At 41.3% G+C, this 17976-nt stretch overlaps 1 protein-coding gene across 1 annotated transcript in view; it reads left to right on the forward strand.

Moving 5' to 3' along the window:
* Positions 1-2559: 2559 nt before the first annotated feature.
* Positions 2560-17976, forward strand: part of ARK2C (arkadia (RNF111) C-terminal like ring finger ubiquitin ligase 2C) — a 40477-nt gene continuing 25060 nt past the window's right edge. Inside the window, exon 1 of the mRNA XM_089499983.1 lies at positions 2560-2620. Coding sequence (XP_089356109.1) covers positions 2560-2620 — 61 coding nt within the window. The remainder of the gene's footprint in view (positions 2621-17976) is intronic.

The raw sequence follows: 17976 nt of genomic DNA on the forward strand, positions 1-17976 counted from the left end.
GCTGTAAACCGTTATTCCTTTTAATCCCGGCCGCGACTCCGTACTTCTGGTTACATCTGTGACGTCTTCCTTCTGTAGACTTCCTGATCATCTTGAGAGATCCCGCGGCTCCGGCGGATTATTGTGACAAGCAGCAGAACTCCCACATGGCACAACGGGCTAAAAAGAACAATGCCTGCACCCTGACGAGCTCCCACGCAGTTCACAAAGAGAGCCCGGCGTGATCTGCTGTCACCAGCGCCGAGCTAACTTTACACCTGTTCGGAAGCAGCGGTCAGGAGCCCCGCAGATTCATAGAATTTGATGGAATTTGGCACATCAGGGCCTCTCTTGCTTCACGCGTTGATATTTCAGCGCTGCGGGACGCGTCCTGTTTTCTATCTTCTCACCAGACTGGCGTTGTCTCTGCTTTTGAGTGAATAACTCGCTGCAAAGTAGCGATACGTTCTTAAAGAACGCCTCGTCCCCTAACGCTGGCTCCTAACATAAGCAGTGGCGTAGTCAGGTGGGAAGCCGCCCCAGGCAGGACCCTCAGCTGCCGCTCGGACCGTCCTTGCACGGCATGTCTTCTGTGCTTAGCGCTGGGACTTGATGTCATAGAAGGGGACAACACGCAGCTCTCCAGCCCGGAGATAGGAGAAACCCACCTGGAGATCCCGGCAAGTAGGGCTTCACCCGGAGACTCCGGGCCAGACTCGAAGGGCTCCCAGGTATGACCTTCATTATTGCCCTTCACCCAGGATCGGATGGGAAGCTCTTCTGAACAAGAACCTATACCTTCCAGCGTTTGAACTTACTCATGGCGTGATTAGCGGTGTGACTAAAGGGAGAAGCAGGGACTGTTCCTACTTAATAAATGATACTTGGCAATTATGGAAACAGACTGTCTACGAGTAGCAAATGTCTGTTAAAAACCATCCAAGCGTCACTGAAAGGTTTTACATCACTGAAGGGTATCGACATCAGATTGTTTTATATAGCGCCGCCAGATTCCGCAGCACTGTACAAAGGCTAGACAGGATATAACAAGTAGTTTATAACATAACAAGATGACAAACAGAAACAACTTTACAACTGGACGGCCATCCCACAGATTGCCTCTAATTAGGGTCCGATTCCCACCCCGCGTGCCCCTAGGCCAGGTGACCAGGTGGAGTCTTTAAGTGCTTAAGAAGATTAAGTCAGACAGGGCAGTAATGATTTTAACAGAACCCTGGAGTGTCCCGGATAAAGGAGCCATCTGCTCAAATAACAACGCAAAAGCCTCCGCATAGGGGATCAGACATAACACTAACAGAAAGCCCATAAAAAACATGGCAGCCTAGGCATTTAAATCAGAGAGTGCCCAAAATGCCCTGCAGGATATTGGGGGCAACGCATGAGGGTAGAAACGTTCGGGCTAAAGTCCCGTTTACGGCACTATACAATAGGATATTTTTTTTTAGGGAGGATCCGGTTACTAGGAGGGTCTGGCGGCAGGGACGGCCGGCCGGCCATTCCCACAGGGGCTTTTGGGAGTTGAATTATTTTCGGGACTAGAAAGACACTTGGTCTGTACAGATGCCAATGCGACATGCTTCTCATTCCGAGAATTTTGCAGCTACAGCAGGTCCCAAGACCGGGGGGGGGGGGGGGCGCATGCGTGTTTATATTCCCTCGCTGTATTAACCTCTACCACTTCTGCTGGGTGGCCGCTCCACTTATCTACCACCCCCTCAGTCTTCACAAAGGAGCTTCCAACTCTACAAAGCGGTAAAAGCAGAGGGAAAAGTAATAATGTTCATTTATTCGTAAAAAAAAAAAAACAAGCAAAGAATTCTGATGCAACGCGATTTAAATCTAATATTCTCATAAAAATTCTTCTGTATTTAAAACTTTCTATATACATATATTATTATATTACTTTATTAACATTATATATATATATATATATAAATATATATATCATCTTAATTGTTGGCTGAAAAATACAGTTGTACAGCTTTACCCTAGAGGTTCTGCAGCAGCTTAGGTCTATCTGTCTTACAAGTCTCCCTGCCATCTGACTACTGTTTTTTTCTCAGGGTGCAAGTAGCCAAAATACCTAACCCAGTGTTTAATTTGCCACCCACCATAATGCTAATTAGCTGCCAGGGGGGGGTACTTATGGTAGACCCTAAAATTCTGTATAATCAGGGCAAAAGTGATCATTGTGTCTCATTGATTAGTAAATCCAAAATCATGAAACAAGTTGCCTGGCTGCCCTATGCATTCTGCAGGGAGCATGCTCCCCCCCCCCCCCCCCCTAGCAGGTCAGCTCTGATTGGTTGGCCTCCTTTGTCTTAGGGGAGAGGCTGTATAGACAGCTACTGCTTGCTCCATACCCCCACCCTTTGTATGAAGCAGCTGCAGCACATTTGAATGTATATAGGGGGGATTTGAAGGGACCCTTTCCATGGACCATCTGTCTCCCAGCCAAAAGCCAGAGCCATAGCTGTTGGATCAACCCTTCTAGAGGACTATTACAAGCAAGAAGCTCCAGGACCCCTAGGACACAGGCAGAGGCCCCCCCAAGCCAGGATGGTGCTTGTACATGTTGGATATCTTGTTCTCCCAGTCTTTGGCTCTGTACGAAACAGAGGTATTTTTCTTTCCATTCTTATATATACTGGGATTACTGGGAAATCTGAAAGCTTTAGTGTGGTTGATATGGGGATGGGGGTGCTTCGTTTGCTTAGCTTAAGATTGGGGAAAAAATTTGGGTTTTGCTACAAATTCTAAAAATGTATTTTTTTTAAATGTATATAAAGAGGAGGGGGTGTTAGAAATGCATTTGTGGGTTTTTTTTGGGCTGTGGAATACTGAAAACAATAATATTTTGCCTATGATTCCATTGCTATGGAAACACATTATCCTTGTTTATATTTTTCTGGATACAACTATATACATTGTATCCTTTCATTTGTTACATTAGATTTTTTTGAATTCTGGTTATTGCAAGCTGTTTTTTGGGTGAGAAAATCTCATTATTTCCTTAAGAAACAGCCTTTCTATCCCCATCTGCTGTTTGTTTTTTTTAAAAGCCAACCATTATTATTACCAGGCAAAGACTCCAGTTTGTCTTTATGCAACCATTTCATCTTGCAAACTCATCTCTTTTTTTTTTGTAAATGGTTGGGATTGGAGGAAAGGAGGAAGGTGTCTGATTTCACTGTTTTATGGGCTTGTTATTAAAATACATCATCCATTTAACCCCTTTTTTCAAATAATCAGTAGCTGGAGTATCATCATAGTGTTAATACAGTTAAACATCAAGCACCCACTGCAAATCACTTATGATGTCACATATTAGGCCATATTTATTTTTTAAATTTTATCCCTTAATTTTAGTAATGTATGTCGCCTTAACCCTTTGAGTGCCAGTGGCATTGTTTAACCTGCATGCACTCAAGTGATTAAATACCTCCCTCCCCCCTGTTCTTTTTTTAACGCAATTATTCTTAATATTAAAAGAAAATCAAAAATAGAAATTAATGCTTTCACATAAAGGAGGTGGGGTTTAGGAAATAATTTGTGTTGAATTGTGTGGTTTTTTTTGTACATTGCAGATTCTGGCTTTTTTTTTTTTGTTGGTAGCTCTCACCCTTTTCTAACATATATTTGAAAATATGCTCAATCTCCCTTTTTACAAAAAAAAAAGATCAGGGCAAAAAAAAAAATATATATATAAATTTCAGCAAAAAAGAATTGGCACCATTAGAATTCTGTGTTAAATGTAGCCTATCCCCTTTTTTTTTTTTTTTTTTTTTAAATGTAGATTAAAAAAAAAAATGTGTCTATCTCTGTTTTGGAATATGGGACGATGACATTTTTTTGCATTTATCAATTCTTTTTTTTTTTCTCCATTGTGTAGCGCAGTTGAATGGCCAACATGCTGCTCTGTGGTGTGACCCTCTGCCTCTGCATTTAGCTGTATTGTGACACCCCTCTTAACCATTTCCTGTTTCCATCTGGAGAAAGCATTGATATTTCTTTAACCCAGGCAGTACCAGAAGGGTGTTCTACGCACATCCCTGTGGCACTGATTGGGTTAAGCGGCAGTATCCCCACTATCTCATGGCTTCTTTTTGGATGTCCCCCTTTTCCAGAATATGGGGAAGGCTTACTATCTGGGTAACCCTTGCATGCCAATGCAATACCCCCCTTTTTTTTATGGTGTATATGATCCCACGTGATTCACATTTTCATAATTCCAAAAATGTTATTATATATTTATACTTTTTTTTTTTTATTTATAAGAACAATTAAGCTGCAGCTTATTTTTTTTTTTTTTTAAATCCTACATATTTTTTGGAATTTTCAAATTCCTACTTAATTTTTTTAAAAAAATCTTATTTTTATTTTTTTGAATCTAACCAAAAAATTCAAATAAATTGGCATATACAAAATTATTTTTTAAAAATCTTGGGTATTAATAAACCCATTACAAACTCTTCTCTTCCCCAAGGGGGGGGCCTGTATGAAAGCCTGTGACAGAGGATACTAATGCTTAATAATGAGGATGCTGGAAAAAAAATCATAGTTTTCTTGTTAAAAAACTGTAGAGTATGTAACCTTGAACCTGTTTTTCTTTTTATTTCCACTGTAGTAACATAAAGTCATTTCCGTAGCGTTGTAGACAATAACAGCCATTTCTGTATCTTCATCTTGTTTAGCTAAATACATTGCACTGTAAATTTCTGTTAAGTGGATTCATTTTGCTTTTTTTTTATAATTTAAAAAAATAAATAAATAAATCTGGGCCTTGTATATTACAGCACGTACAATTTGATGTTTTTACTAACAAGCAAAAATTCTAAAAAAAAAAAAAAAAGAAAAAAAAAGAAAAAATCCATTATTTAATTGGTCAGACCTTGGCTAAAATTCCACGTTACGACACTGAAAAAAAATACGCCACTCTGGTGCGCTGAAATCTGTGCTGTTCTTAGTATCTCCGCAGACCGGGTCCAATTCTTTTTCCAAATTTAAAAAAAATGTAATTTATTTTAACGAGCTTGGCGGCAAAGTGCATTATCCACTTAACAGGGGTAACCTTTTTTTTCTGCTGTGCTAAAAACAATTTCCTGTTCTTATTTTCGTGGGTAATGTTTCTGTATCTGAAATTCCACCCCCCCCTCCCCACACCACCACCACCACCACCACCAATTTTGTGGATCTTCCACCTTTTCTCCTCCCCTGGACTGAGAATTAATTAAAAAAAAAAAAAAGAAGCATGTTCTGTATTTTTTTCTACATTACCTACTTTCTGATGTATATCTTTTTTCCGTAGAGACGTACCCTTCTATAATTGTAATGTGCTGTAGCCTATACATCTTATCATTGTACGCTGCTTTTTTCTTTTGTTTACCCCCCTCTATAGCATGGTGGGCCCTGCCTATTGTATTGTGTGCATGTCATCCACTAATATAACTATCTTTCAATAAAGAAACTAGTTTTCCTATATTAACCTAGTGTGCCTTTTCTCTTGCTGTTTTTTACCATTTATTGTCCTCTTCCTGCTCTTCTAGATTTAATTTCCTCGCTACCCTTCTCTCTCTCTTCGTAAATTCATAGTGAATGATTATATGGCACCTCATACACAGGGCTTTCTTTTTTTATTATTATTATTATTTTTTTTTTAAACGCAAAATCATATGTTTCGTTCACATTCGTTACACTCCGAACATCTTAGGAGAAAAAAAAAGAAATTAAAATAATAATAATCAGAATTATTACGATGTCAGAGCCGCAATTTGGTTGGACAAATCAGGAAACGAGCGTTCAATTGGGATTAGGGTCAGGAATAATATTTAAATTCATTCACATATTGTAGCCTAATGTAGATTGAAATTTTGTTTCAAAAATAAGGGTTTTTAATTAAATTATCACTGGTATTTATTTATTTTTTTCTTAGACAATGCAATTCTTATCTCCCGAGCCCTTACGAATGTCATGTCTTTGTAGAACAACTATGACCACGTGTTACAAACAAAGGGGGATAATGACATCACCGATCAGCTGTCTATGTCACCATCTGTGTCTAGTCTTAATAGGTCTAACCAGCTCACATATTCAGTAACCGCAGCAAGATTTTTATGCTGTCATCAAAATTAATTTGAATAACTTTCCAAGATAAACATGGTGCTTTTTATTATTATTAATCATAACGTGACTATACATGATAATGCCATGAATTTAAAATGGAAAAGTACTCTCCACCCCCCCAAAAAATTCAACGATTATTTGTATTCTATTTTTACGATTGTCAAATAATACATTTATTAATGAATTATTAATGTTGATGGAACTCGAGTATCACATTGGTGAAAATGTAGCAAGATGCGGAAACATTACATTCTAATCTAACACGTCAAGCATTCTGATACCCGTCCATGCTGAACATGTGTAACGTCTATGGTCTATGGGCCTCTCTATGGTATATGGGAGTCTATGGAATATAGGACTCTCTATGGAATATAGGACTCTCTATGGTATATGGGACTCTCTATGGTATATGGGACGCTCTATGCTATATGGGACTCTCTATGGTATATGGGACTCTCTATAGTTTATGGGACGCTCTATGCTATATGGGACTCTCTATGGTATATGGGACGCTCTATGCTATATGGGACTCTCTATGGTATATGGGACTCTCTATAGTTTATGGGACGCTCTATGCTATATAGGACTCTCTATGGTATATGGGACTCTCTATGGTATATGGGACTCTATATGGTATATGAGACTTGTAGAATAACCTCAGACAGAAATGGATTCCTCAAACCACGAAGTAAAGAAAAATGTATAATAAGCATAATGATAAGCTGCAGCCCCCCCCAATGCTAATGAATGTAACAGTTGTATAATTAAATAACACATTAGGTACATTATTCATAGTAGTGCTAGATGCCCAGACCCTCCCTAGTAATTATTTGTTAATCAAGGAAAACTGTGATTGTTCATGTTTTTCCCGGGAACGCTTAATTGTTGTGTGATCCGAAAGCAGGCACTGATGGGCCGTTGCCTCAGAAACTGAAAAAGCTTCTATAAAATATGAGTTTTGATGTGATCGTACCTTTTAAGATGACCACTAATTCATTAAATCCCAACCTTGTCTCATATAAAATAATAAATAATAACATGCGCTTTATGGTCTAGGTCAACAGATACCATCTTGTTCTTTGTAGCTGCTTGAAGGCCACTGATGTTCCATAGGACACCATATGAGAACCACCGACCTATGGAACCTATAGATAAAAATAAAACAATTTTGGATTCCCATTAAATATAACAAATGTTCCATATTGCCTTTTGATCTCGCTGAAGCCTGTAATGGGAACGAATCCATCCAGATACATTCTGGGTTTGTCTACCTTGAGGAGCTTGGTATCATCTTGGTATCAAGATCCACACACAGGCCCATAGGTCACCATGACATATAGCACCCTCAGGCTTAATATACTGGATCCTCAGACATTAACCCATTCCATTCTCTTTCTCTCTTAATAAGAAGGTTCCGTTGAAACATAAAGCGCTGTTCTACCAGAAGAACATCAGCTCGGGGGACATTCCCAACATGGCTAGTGAAGTTTAACCGCGCGCTTCGTTCCATGCATCTACATTTTTTTAATTTCTTAGAAGTTTGGTACCGGGAACAAGAAGTTTTCTTACCAACACGTTATTTTGGTGGCCCAAAGATGATCAGAGCCGCTTGATAAAGTCAGTCTTAAATGAGAGTTTTTGGCCGCTAAGTACTGTATACAAGACCTTGAATTCTGGGTCTATTCTGCCTATTGGGTTTCTTTGTACGATTTGTACAGAGTACATATATATATATATATATATATATATATATGTTGTATGGCAGGTCTTGGACATTTTTTCTTTGGGTTATTACATTTTTTTAATCTTGACATCGCAAACCAGAGGGGAAATTGAAGGGTTTTCTCGTAGGAAGCGGCAACCCTTCAAGATATTTGATGGCAATTCTAGTCATTCTATTGGGTGATAGGAATACATCACATTCACAACCAAATAATCATTTACCTCATTCTCAAATTTGTGTATTCCTGACAATTTTATTATCCTGAAATTATATGCCCTACTGCCTCTGCTAGAAGGCTCTTCCATGCACCTACTACCTCAGAAACACAGAATCTGCCAGCAGATCGGCCCCATTCGGCCTGTATAGTCGCCCGTTTCTTCCTCTGTTAAGGCTCAAACCTTAATCAGTCGTTGGTCTCGTCTTAGATTCAGGAGCCGTATGCCGATCCCATGCATGTTTAATCCCTTCACTGTATTACCCTTTACCACTTATGCTGGGAAGCTGTTCCACTTATCTACTACCCTATCAGTAAATTACCTGCTTATTTAAACATATCCTGAGTCTGAGTCTACGCTGTCTTTATCCTAATCTGGATTTGAAAGATTGCGCAATAACCCTGCCCTCCAGTGTGGAGCTGCGCCCACGTGTGAACACGCGCAGACCCCCTTTGCATGAGCGAAGCAATGCATGTCTCTGCCAGCTTCCAAAATAGAATTTCCACGCGTCGCGGTGCTTTCACATCCGTTTAAAACGACTCATTCTGTTCAAAACTGGAAAACCCAAATCAGACGTAAACACAGAGACGCGATGACATCATAGAGCGTTACTCGTTCTAGATGAATAAGGCCAAATGAACCTTTCAAGGTCATTGGAAAGTCACTGATCCGTCCTGATTGTCCTAGAGCTTCCCCCGGTAAGCTATCAGTTTATAGTGTTTTGGGTATTATATGAAAAAAAAGTTTAGATGTTACAAAATGTGGGATGATTTACAAAAATATTACATTCAGATGAAACACAGAATCTGCCGGCAGATCGGCCCCGTTCGGCCCCCGTCTAGTCTGCCTGTTTCTCCTGCTCTAAAGACTCGGACATTAATCAGTCGTTGGTCTCATCTTAGATTCAGGAGCCGTATCTATCTACCCCACGCGTGTTTACATTTCCTCACTGTATTACCCTCTACCACTTCTGCTGGGAGGCTGTTCCACTTTTCTACCAATCTGTCTGAAAAGTAAAACTTCATGGCTTGATTTTGATTTAATGACAATTTAGCGCCAGCAGATTCCGTAGCGCTGTTACAGTTGGGGACAATAAAAAAACAAAGACCTTTTAACATTAAGACATGCTAGGGCAGAAGGAGAAGAGGGCCGTCTCTTGTGAGCTTACAATCTATTGCGTGGTTGAAGGGTAAACAAGGCAGTAGGAGATGGTACGTAGTAAATGGTTTGCATGTAATGGGTGGCCATTAAATTTTATGGAGTAGTGGGTAGGTGGCGTAGTGTCCTGGCTGAATGGACTGCACTCATGTACAATGATATGAAGTCACTTCACCGCTTGTCTCCTATTGGCTGCTTAGTGTTTTAAATTAGAACACTGACATAACCATTGAGGCTCACCCAATCACACCATGTTCCTGCCTACAGGGCCGCACACCGGTACCTGTGTATGGGGCCCTCTGATTGGCCCGCTAACTGGAAAGGGGCCGATGCCACCTGCTACACAGGACTGGGCTTTGGGGACCACCTGGCCTCTCACCTGTCCTCACTTTGGGCCCTATCTTTAGGTTTGTAGTTGGCCCCAAGTGGCCCTGACTGTCTAAATACCGGGGTAAACCCTGCTTCTATCTGTTATAAGCCTTTATTGTCCTTTTAACAACTATGGCCGGCCATCCAACATGGAAGACAAAACAATTACTCAACAAATAAAATATAAATCTATATATAAATAAATATATCAGATCCAAAGCGCGTCCCTTATTGCAGATTTAAGTTTCTTTGCGGATAATTTTCCTTTTCAGACCCCCTCATTAATTTAACTTTCATTCATTTTGATTAATATAACATTTAATATTCTATATAATGTAAAATTAAATTAAAAAAAATAAAATAGTAAAAGTAAAACATTTAAATTTTAATTTATTTTATTGCTTTTAATTGCTGAATAGAAATGTAAAATTCTGCTGCTACGAGCGTTCATTTATATGAGGAAGGGGAAAGGATGTGGCAGCGGGGGGGGGGATTAAATAATAATTAAATTAAATAACAGGTAAATAATAGTTTTATTAGTGAATTTTTTTTAATTTTTTTTTAAGTTGCCCCCACTAGGTGAGTAAATCGAGGATTCTGGAAGTTTTTCTTACAAATCCTGGAAACGCAGATATTTAGTTTCCCCCTCTGGTGATGAATACGTCGTGTATCGATGGCGTCCATCCTCCTTTGTTCTGTAGCACCTGCCAGGAGACCGGCGAGGGGCAGAATGTCTTTGTGCAACAGACCTTAAAGCCACCCCTCTCCGTGTCCGCTCATTGAGTCCACGCTGTATGGCTTTTCACACTAGAGCTATTCATTTTGAGATAGTAGCTTTTTTTTTTTTTTTAACCTCTTTAATGCCCTCACTCGATTAACCCCTACCACCTCTGCCGGGAAGCTGTTCCACTTACCTACCACCCTCTCAGTAAACAAAAACTTCCGTATATGACCTCTAAGCCTCTGGCCCTCTAGTTTTAGACTATAATCTCTTGTTGTAACATTTCTCCGCTTTTGAAATAAACTTCCCTCCCGTACCTGAAATTCCTGTAAAATCCGTAAAAAAAAAAGAATAATGCAGTTTTAGGTGAGCGCGTCGTATTCTCTTCTGGCAGGGAAGGGGTTACTTAGGTCCTAGCGTGTGAGATGAGAAAATCCAATCTATGTAAACCGTATGGAGGCGAGAATGGCTTTAATAAACAAATTGCTCGTTGGGTGGAAGACGGTGACGGCGACGTTCTCCCACGCACACTCTAATAGCCGTGACTTGGACTCGCTTTCTTTCATTAGGGATTGAGTCAGATACATATATATATACGGTATATATATATATATATACACATCATGGGGGGGGTGGATGACTTCCACTCCTATTACCACGAGGTACCATTAAAATTCTATTATCGTTCTTAAAGTGACAGTAACCTTTTTCGCCCTTAAGAAAACAATTAAGCAAGCCGACCCGTGGCAGAACTTGCACATCCCTCCGAATATTATCGATCCCTCTCCTCGACTAGTTTTTTGAACTGGCAAACAAGTTACCACCAGAGGAAAACTTAACTGGGGAGGAATAATCCTTCAGGTCCTGAGAGCAGGGCGTTGGCACGGCTGCTCCCATGCGATACGCACAGTAGAAGTAGTGGTTGTTTTATCCCATTCCAGACGTTTATTTGAAGCACTATGCCTATGCCATCCATGTTTATATTCCTTCTTTGCATTAGCCTCTCCCGCTTCTGCTGGGAGGCTGTTCCACTTATCTACAACCCTCTCAGTAAAGTAAAACGTCCTTACATTCCATCTAAACACCAGAATTCCATCTCCCAGATGGTCCGACAATCTGTAAGCTCCCAACCGGAGATGGGAAGCGGTTCTCCCAAAGCACTGATTTACCCGGCGGCTTAAGGATGGGGGGGGGGGCTTCATCTTATTGTTCTACCAAAGAAAGGAGATAAACCAGTAACTGGCCACCTCCCCCCACTCAATAGCCGTATATCTCTTTCAGACTTATCAGGACAGGCAGATGGCGGATGGTAAGTGAATAACACAAGGGCTCTTTGTATCGCACCTTATCATTACCGGCCCCTGAGCAGATGGCCAACTTCTGCCCCAGACAGGGCATTAAGGAGACCTTTTTTTGACAATAAGTAACATTCCCATTACGTGACCAGTACTGGGTAGAGGTGGTCCAACCGGTAAATATTAAAAAATACTAAAATAACTTAAAAATATATTTCTCGATGCCGAGGTCGGAACCCTGGGGTTGCCAGAGTTCTAAATAAATAAACTGATTTATAAAATACTAAGAATGTTAAAGATATTTTCGATGAAAAAATATACTTTCAAAGAATCCGCTTATTAATGAATGACAAACAAGCGAATGAAAATATTATGGGTAGCGGCCTGAATCCACCAATAGGATATGGAGTCCGCTGAGTGGTAAACACGCCCATCTGAAGGCGCGGCCGTGAGTGATTAACTCGATGACCAATGTGCTTCTGGGGAGGCGGTTATCAGAGTAAATAAATAACAAGTGGCGGGATCCTCGGGTTCAGCTCCCCTGTCGAAGCTAACGGTTAGCGAAACGTGCGTCGGGTTTGGGTTTTTCTGGGTTTTTTTTGCAGTTTAATGGGGGGATAATTCACTTTTTTTTATTCTCCCCTTCCGCTCTTTATGATGACCCACTTTGTGGTCTCCTGTGTTTTGGCTCAGATCTCATGGATGACATCTCGGGTTGATACAATCTAACATCTCAGCTACTAGGGAATAGCAACAACCCTTAAGAACACAACAGTAAAAGCCGAGCTGTATTTTTTAACCTTTTCTTTGCCATTTAGGCATTTGCGCTGTTCTACCTATGACAGTTAGAACGCTCTTGGGGCATATTCATATTTATATAGGATTTAGTTCCTCAATTGAATTGGAGGCTGTTTTATATTATATTATATTTATATTATTATAATATATTATTTATTTATATTATTTATAATAAAAATATGATTTATATTATTTATACTATAAACAGGGATGCTCCGATAGTAAGTAACCGTGTTTTACGTATACATTTATTACGATGAGTTCATTGTAGAGACTCTCAGGAGCAAGAGAGGTAAGAAGATATCTCATTGTTCGACTCTGCGCCTGGGAACTGCCAAGTGATGTCAGAGCTGAGATCAGACAATAGCAAAGAAGTGCGGTTCATTCAAACTCTATAATTTCCCTTTTCTTTGGCCGCAAATCGATGTATTTAGCCCGTGAGCTTTACAAAGCATGTCTCGAGCGGGTGTTAAGTGCTGCGCAGCGGTGTATTTGCTGGGAAACACAGTAGATGCAGAATTTCCCGTCATATCACCGACATGCGGTATTTTCATACGTGGGGTAAGAGCTCATATCTGGAGCAGTCAAAAAAAAAAAGCAAAATGCCCCTTAGTTATCCTCGCATGTGGGATCCGCTTTAAGTCCTGCAGACGCCTGATGATGTAAATGTGGCCAAGAGTTGGATATGCGCGGCTGCACTTTACGTTTATGCTCACATGACGGGCATTTGCCAGATGGCCAGTCCAGGCCTGTCTGAAGCATGGGAAGTGAATAGTCCCTCTCAAGATGGTGTCAGCATGTGACTATGGGGTCTTCTCGATATTTTAAAGGACCCCACTGTCTCCTCACCCAACTTCCATTCTTGCACCGGGAGCTGCTGCTACTGTCGCCGTTCTAGAAGGCGATCAGAGATTATTAACCCCTTCTGTTCACCGCTGCTACGCATGTTCCTAGAGACTCGTGTTTTGGTGTTGTAACCCGGTTTTCTGAGTTCATATTAGTGCAAGGGTGACAGAGGCATACCCCCAAATTTCAGGTGTACATATCAGCACATCTGTTCTATAGGCTGGATGGGTGCCCTAGTGTCAGACGAGGGAGGGCCAGAGGAGTAGCCACCTGCCTTACCGCAAGGGCCACCACACGGCAACTGGCTTCACAGCGCTCCGAGCAGGTCGTGTGGGAGCTGCAATGGAGGTCTGTGCTAAAACCCCACGGACCTCCATTGGCGTTACAGCTTCCTGGGCCTGTCAGAAGAGATCAGAGTATCTCCTCGACTGGTCCGTGAGCCCAACACTTCCTGTGGGACAGCGTGGCATCTATAAGGGACAGTGCCTGAAAACTGGGACTGTCCTGCACAAACGGGGATTTTTGGTATGCATGAAGTAGTAATCTCTCTATTCCCAGGATAGGGGTAGCTGGGCCTATGCCCTTACCACAGTTATACCTCTACAACCCTATTATTACATCATTTAATCTAAGGGCATTACATCACAATGACATCACATGCATACCTCCCAATTTCTACCCCATCAAATCATGACGCTGGGAGCTTAGGAGGTGAAGGGGCATAAAGTCTGGAGCTGACTTCTTCCTATTCTATCCGGCTCATATATAAGACTCCCAATTGATGTATGTTACTGTTGGTATCCCTGCTTGAATGCAGGTGACTCAATTAAGTATAGCTTGATTAGTCTTTTTTGAAGACCGGTGTTAGAGCCATGTGGGTAACACTAGGTAGAACCTTCATGATGCGCTATTAAAGGGTTAATATTTCAAGCGTCTCAGGGTCAACTCATTGAAAAAGTTCTGGGGTATGTCAATCACCTGGCACGTTGGACCAGACACCCCCATGCCACCTGCACGCACATGCGCAGACAAGCCTGTCTCCTTCATAGGGGTTTATAAATAAAACACTTTGTATCACTAACCGCATTTAACCCCGTAATTCTTTTACGCTATATTGTTTTTATATAGCGCCACCAGATGCCATAGCGCTATTGCAATGTGACGGTTGGCAATGACTGACAACATACAACGTTGACAATAACATTAACACACGTTAAGACGAACTGGGACAGAAGGAGAGGAAAGACCTGCTCCTGTGAGCTTACAATCTATTGGGGAATAATTCTTACTCTTATATACATCATATTAATCATATCTGTTATTGTTCAAGTTCGTTATTAATACAAACATTCCCTTTTGGTATTCTTTGTTGTGCTGTATGTGGGAGCCGCCATCTTACTGCTTCACCACAAATTCAAAATGGCTGCCTTGCTCTGAGGTATGTGCGATAATAGCTTTACACAGGAACCGCGTCACTGGAAACAATCTCTATCTACTTGGAGCCCAGTACAAATCTAAAGACAGGGTCCTCCCTGCCGTACCCACCAAACTTGGGGTGCTTTGACGTAGCAGCGGGTTAAGCAACATACCCCAAGCTTGCAATGGGGCCACTAGGCCCCAGTACCGGGCAAAAGAGTAATTTGGGCCCCAAAGCCCGCAAGTGTAATGGGCTGTGAGGGCCCGGGTCTCGGCTAGTGGGCTGCAAAGACCCAATAAAATGACCTGTGACGGGTCAGGGATGCTTTCCCAGTCCCCATAAACGGTTACTGGTTGTACCCGCTGATGATGGCCCTGGGGGACCATGAGAAATGAAGGCAAATTTGCCTACGCTGGAGACAGATGCGATCACCGAGCCGCTAAATGTGAATAATCTAAGATCAAAACATCATAAAATAATATTAACATGCATGGGATAGACACACGGCTCCTGAATCTAAGACGAGACCAACAACGATTGAGGTTTGATTAAGGTTACAGCAGGAGAAACGAGCAGACTAGACGGGGGCCGAACGGGGCCGATCTGCCGGCAGGTTCTGTGTTTCATCGTGTAGGGCAAGCCCTTGCAAGTTTCTCCTGTTGTCGGAGCCATGTTGGGAATCATTAACAAGTCGACGAGGCAGTGTCACCAGAAATAAACTTGACGTTCATCAACAGAGCAAAAAAACAACGCGCGAGGGTCTCGCTTTCTCTGCATCTCATAAGAAAAATTGATATAGCTGTATCACAATTTCATTTATTAACCCATTACCTGCTGTTTCTATACACATTATCGGGGCTTTTAGGGCTGTAGAACTCTGCGAAACCCTCATACCCAGCAAACATTCCAAGCTCCAGGGAAAAAAAGGGGCATCAGGGGAGGAAAAATGGAGAGAAGAAGCTTTGCTGGATCCATGAAAGGATGGTTTACAGAAACCGTGCAGTTTGCTTAATAATAAAACAGCTGAGCAGAGCAATTCTACCCATTTCCCATCTCAAACTGGCTTTTAACTGATTCCGTCCTGGAAAACTCCACATCAGCAATGCCTCGTTCTTACTAATCCTAAAAGCACATATCATTTTCTACATAATGCTGACTCCCATACATCTTATATGTAGTGTTGCTTTAAATAATTAAGACAATCATCACATCAATAAAAATGTAAATAATATTGTTGCATTCCGGAGTCCCACGCAAACGATATCACATTTAAAAAAAAAATATATATATATCACCTGTATCAGATTAAGACGTTTTCGAAAATATCGAGTTGTTTTCTTTTTTTTTGCCCCATAATATAATGTTTTCAGGCAGCTGCATATTAGCCATTTGTTCTCGCTCTGTTATCTGAGCCCCAACTCACTAGACAAACACCCTGACTCCTTATCACACTGCCTGTGGGGAAATAGAATGGCTCAGTCTTAATCACCCAAATGGACACTCTGACTAATGAAAGTCTACGGAGGGACAGTGCTGGTGGTTATGCTGAAGGAGAAAATCATTTTATTTTCCATGGTACTTCCCCTTCAGAGGTGATGGTTTGATGATCTGTTCCTGTAAAATTTCTGCATTCCTCCTAAAATTGGAATCAATAAAAAAATAAAGAACAAAGAACGCCCCAGTTTCAGTAGGGAAAACAGTTGCCATGGTTGGGGTGAAATCAATAGAGAGGCTGGTTGTGTGGCAGCTGTTACTGTCCTAATGTGGATGAGAAGCTGTGGAGTCGGATGTGGGTGCAGCCGCCAGGAACCCTGTGCAGAACTTTTTATTAAGGCAGCAGATATACTGCACCCAGGAGAGGTATAAACATACCTGGATACTCTTGGGGACTCACTCTGGGTCTCAGATGTTTTGCCCCCAATCTCAGCATCTCAAAGCTTAAGAGGAATTTGTTCCTCATCCCTCCATATCCTCCAAAGGGGGTCCTTAGATCAAAAGGGACCCTAAGAAGCCATTTAATATGGTTACAAAATAATATGCTGATCTCAGGGAAGCTGAGATTTGTGCCTGTGGCACAACTAGCATAGCCGATCGGTTAACTGTCCCTAATAATAGAGAAGTGGTGACTTAAAGGGGAGGAATAATCACGTAGATCCTAAGAACAGGAAGTTAAGATGAAATAGAATTTGGGAAAATTTAAATGCATCAATCCCTGCTTACAGGCAGGGATCAGATAATTTGGTTATGCTGCAGCCGAATCTTCTGATCAGTCATTCACAGATATGAATGTAAACACAAGTGTGTCCAAGAGTGTTACCACGAATGAGATATGTGGCTGTCAATGTGATCCTGGGCAGCTCGTCGCGTATCTCATATGTGGTACACACAGCTAGGTTCACCACAACTCAATAACTCTCCTCAACTCTATCTCCCTGCGAAACCATTGCCCAGGAGAACTCGGTTTGAACGCTGGGAGGTCAATGGGCTCCTAACTTAAAAAAGGCAGAATCCATTACATCGTATCAGCCAGGTTTTTGGCTATATTGCCGAAACACTGAGTAAGGATAGATGACACATTATTTGTGGAACAACATCCAGAGAAGTCTACACAACTTGAGTAGAAGGCACCAGATGTGGGACTCAATTGAGACAAGTACACACCAAACATCCTCACCAATGAATAATACTTAACTACTTTGTAAGTACTTTCAAATGAACCTGCTATCAAAATATTACAACATGTCATTTTGTAGTAGGTAGCTTTTCACCTAAACATGGTGCTAGCCAATTGGGTTAGGAATGCATGGGTCAAAAATTATGGAAAAACCTTACATGGCCACAGTCTTCTCCAGTATGTCACAAAATGCAATCTGGATCACCGTGAAGCACCCAGGCAGCCATATTGGAAACCATCAGGCACACTTGTGTGTGTATATATACACACACACACATTTGCCAGCAATATCACACAGTGTGCCATATTGGCTTGGACCCTGGCATCCCTGGTTTTGTTTATCTGTAGGACCTGGAGCAGCTCCAGAGCTAGGATTGTGGAAAATATAGAGAGTAGAATGGAAAAATCTAAGATAATACTCAGCTATTGTATATATTAAAGTGCATATGATGGCTTTGAAGTTTCTGTTCCACCTAGACAAAACATTAAGCACCGTAGAATGTTAAGGAAAACAAACCTCAGTGGCAATGTGAGAAATTACTATGGAAAAGTTTAAAAATAAGTGGATGGATTGAGGTGTGGATGGAAGGGTTACTAATTGTCAGGATGATGGCCACCATTCAATCAGAGTCCAAAG

The sequence above is a fragment of the Sceloporus occidentalis genome, unplaced genomic scaffold (assembly GCF_023333645.1).
Source record: "Sceloporus occidentalis isolate IW3139 unplaced genomic scaffold, rSceOcc1.0.p SCAF_144, whole genome shotgun sequence".
NCBI classification, from domain to species: domain Eukaryota; kingdom Metazoa; phylum Chordata; class Lepidosauria; order Squamata; family Phrynosomatidae; genus Sceloporus; species Sceloporus occidentalis.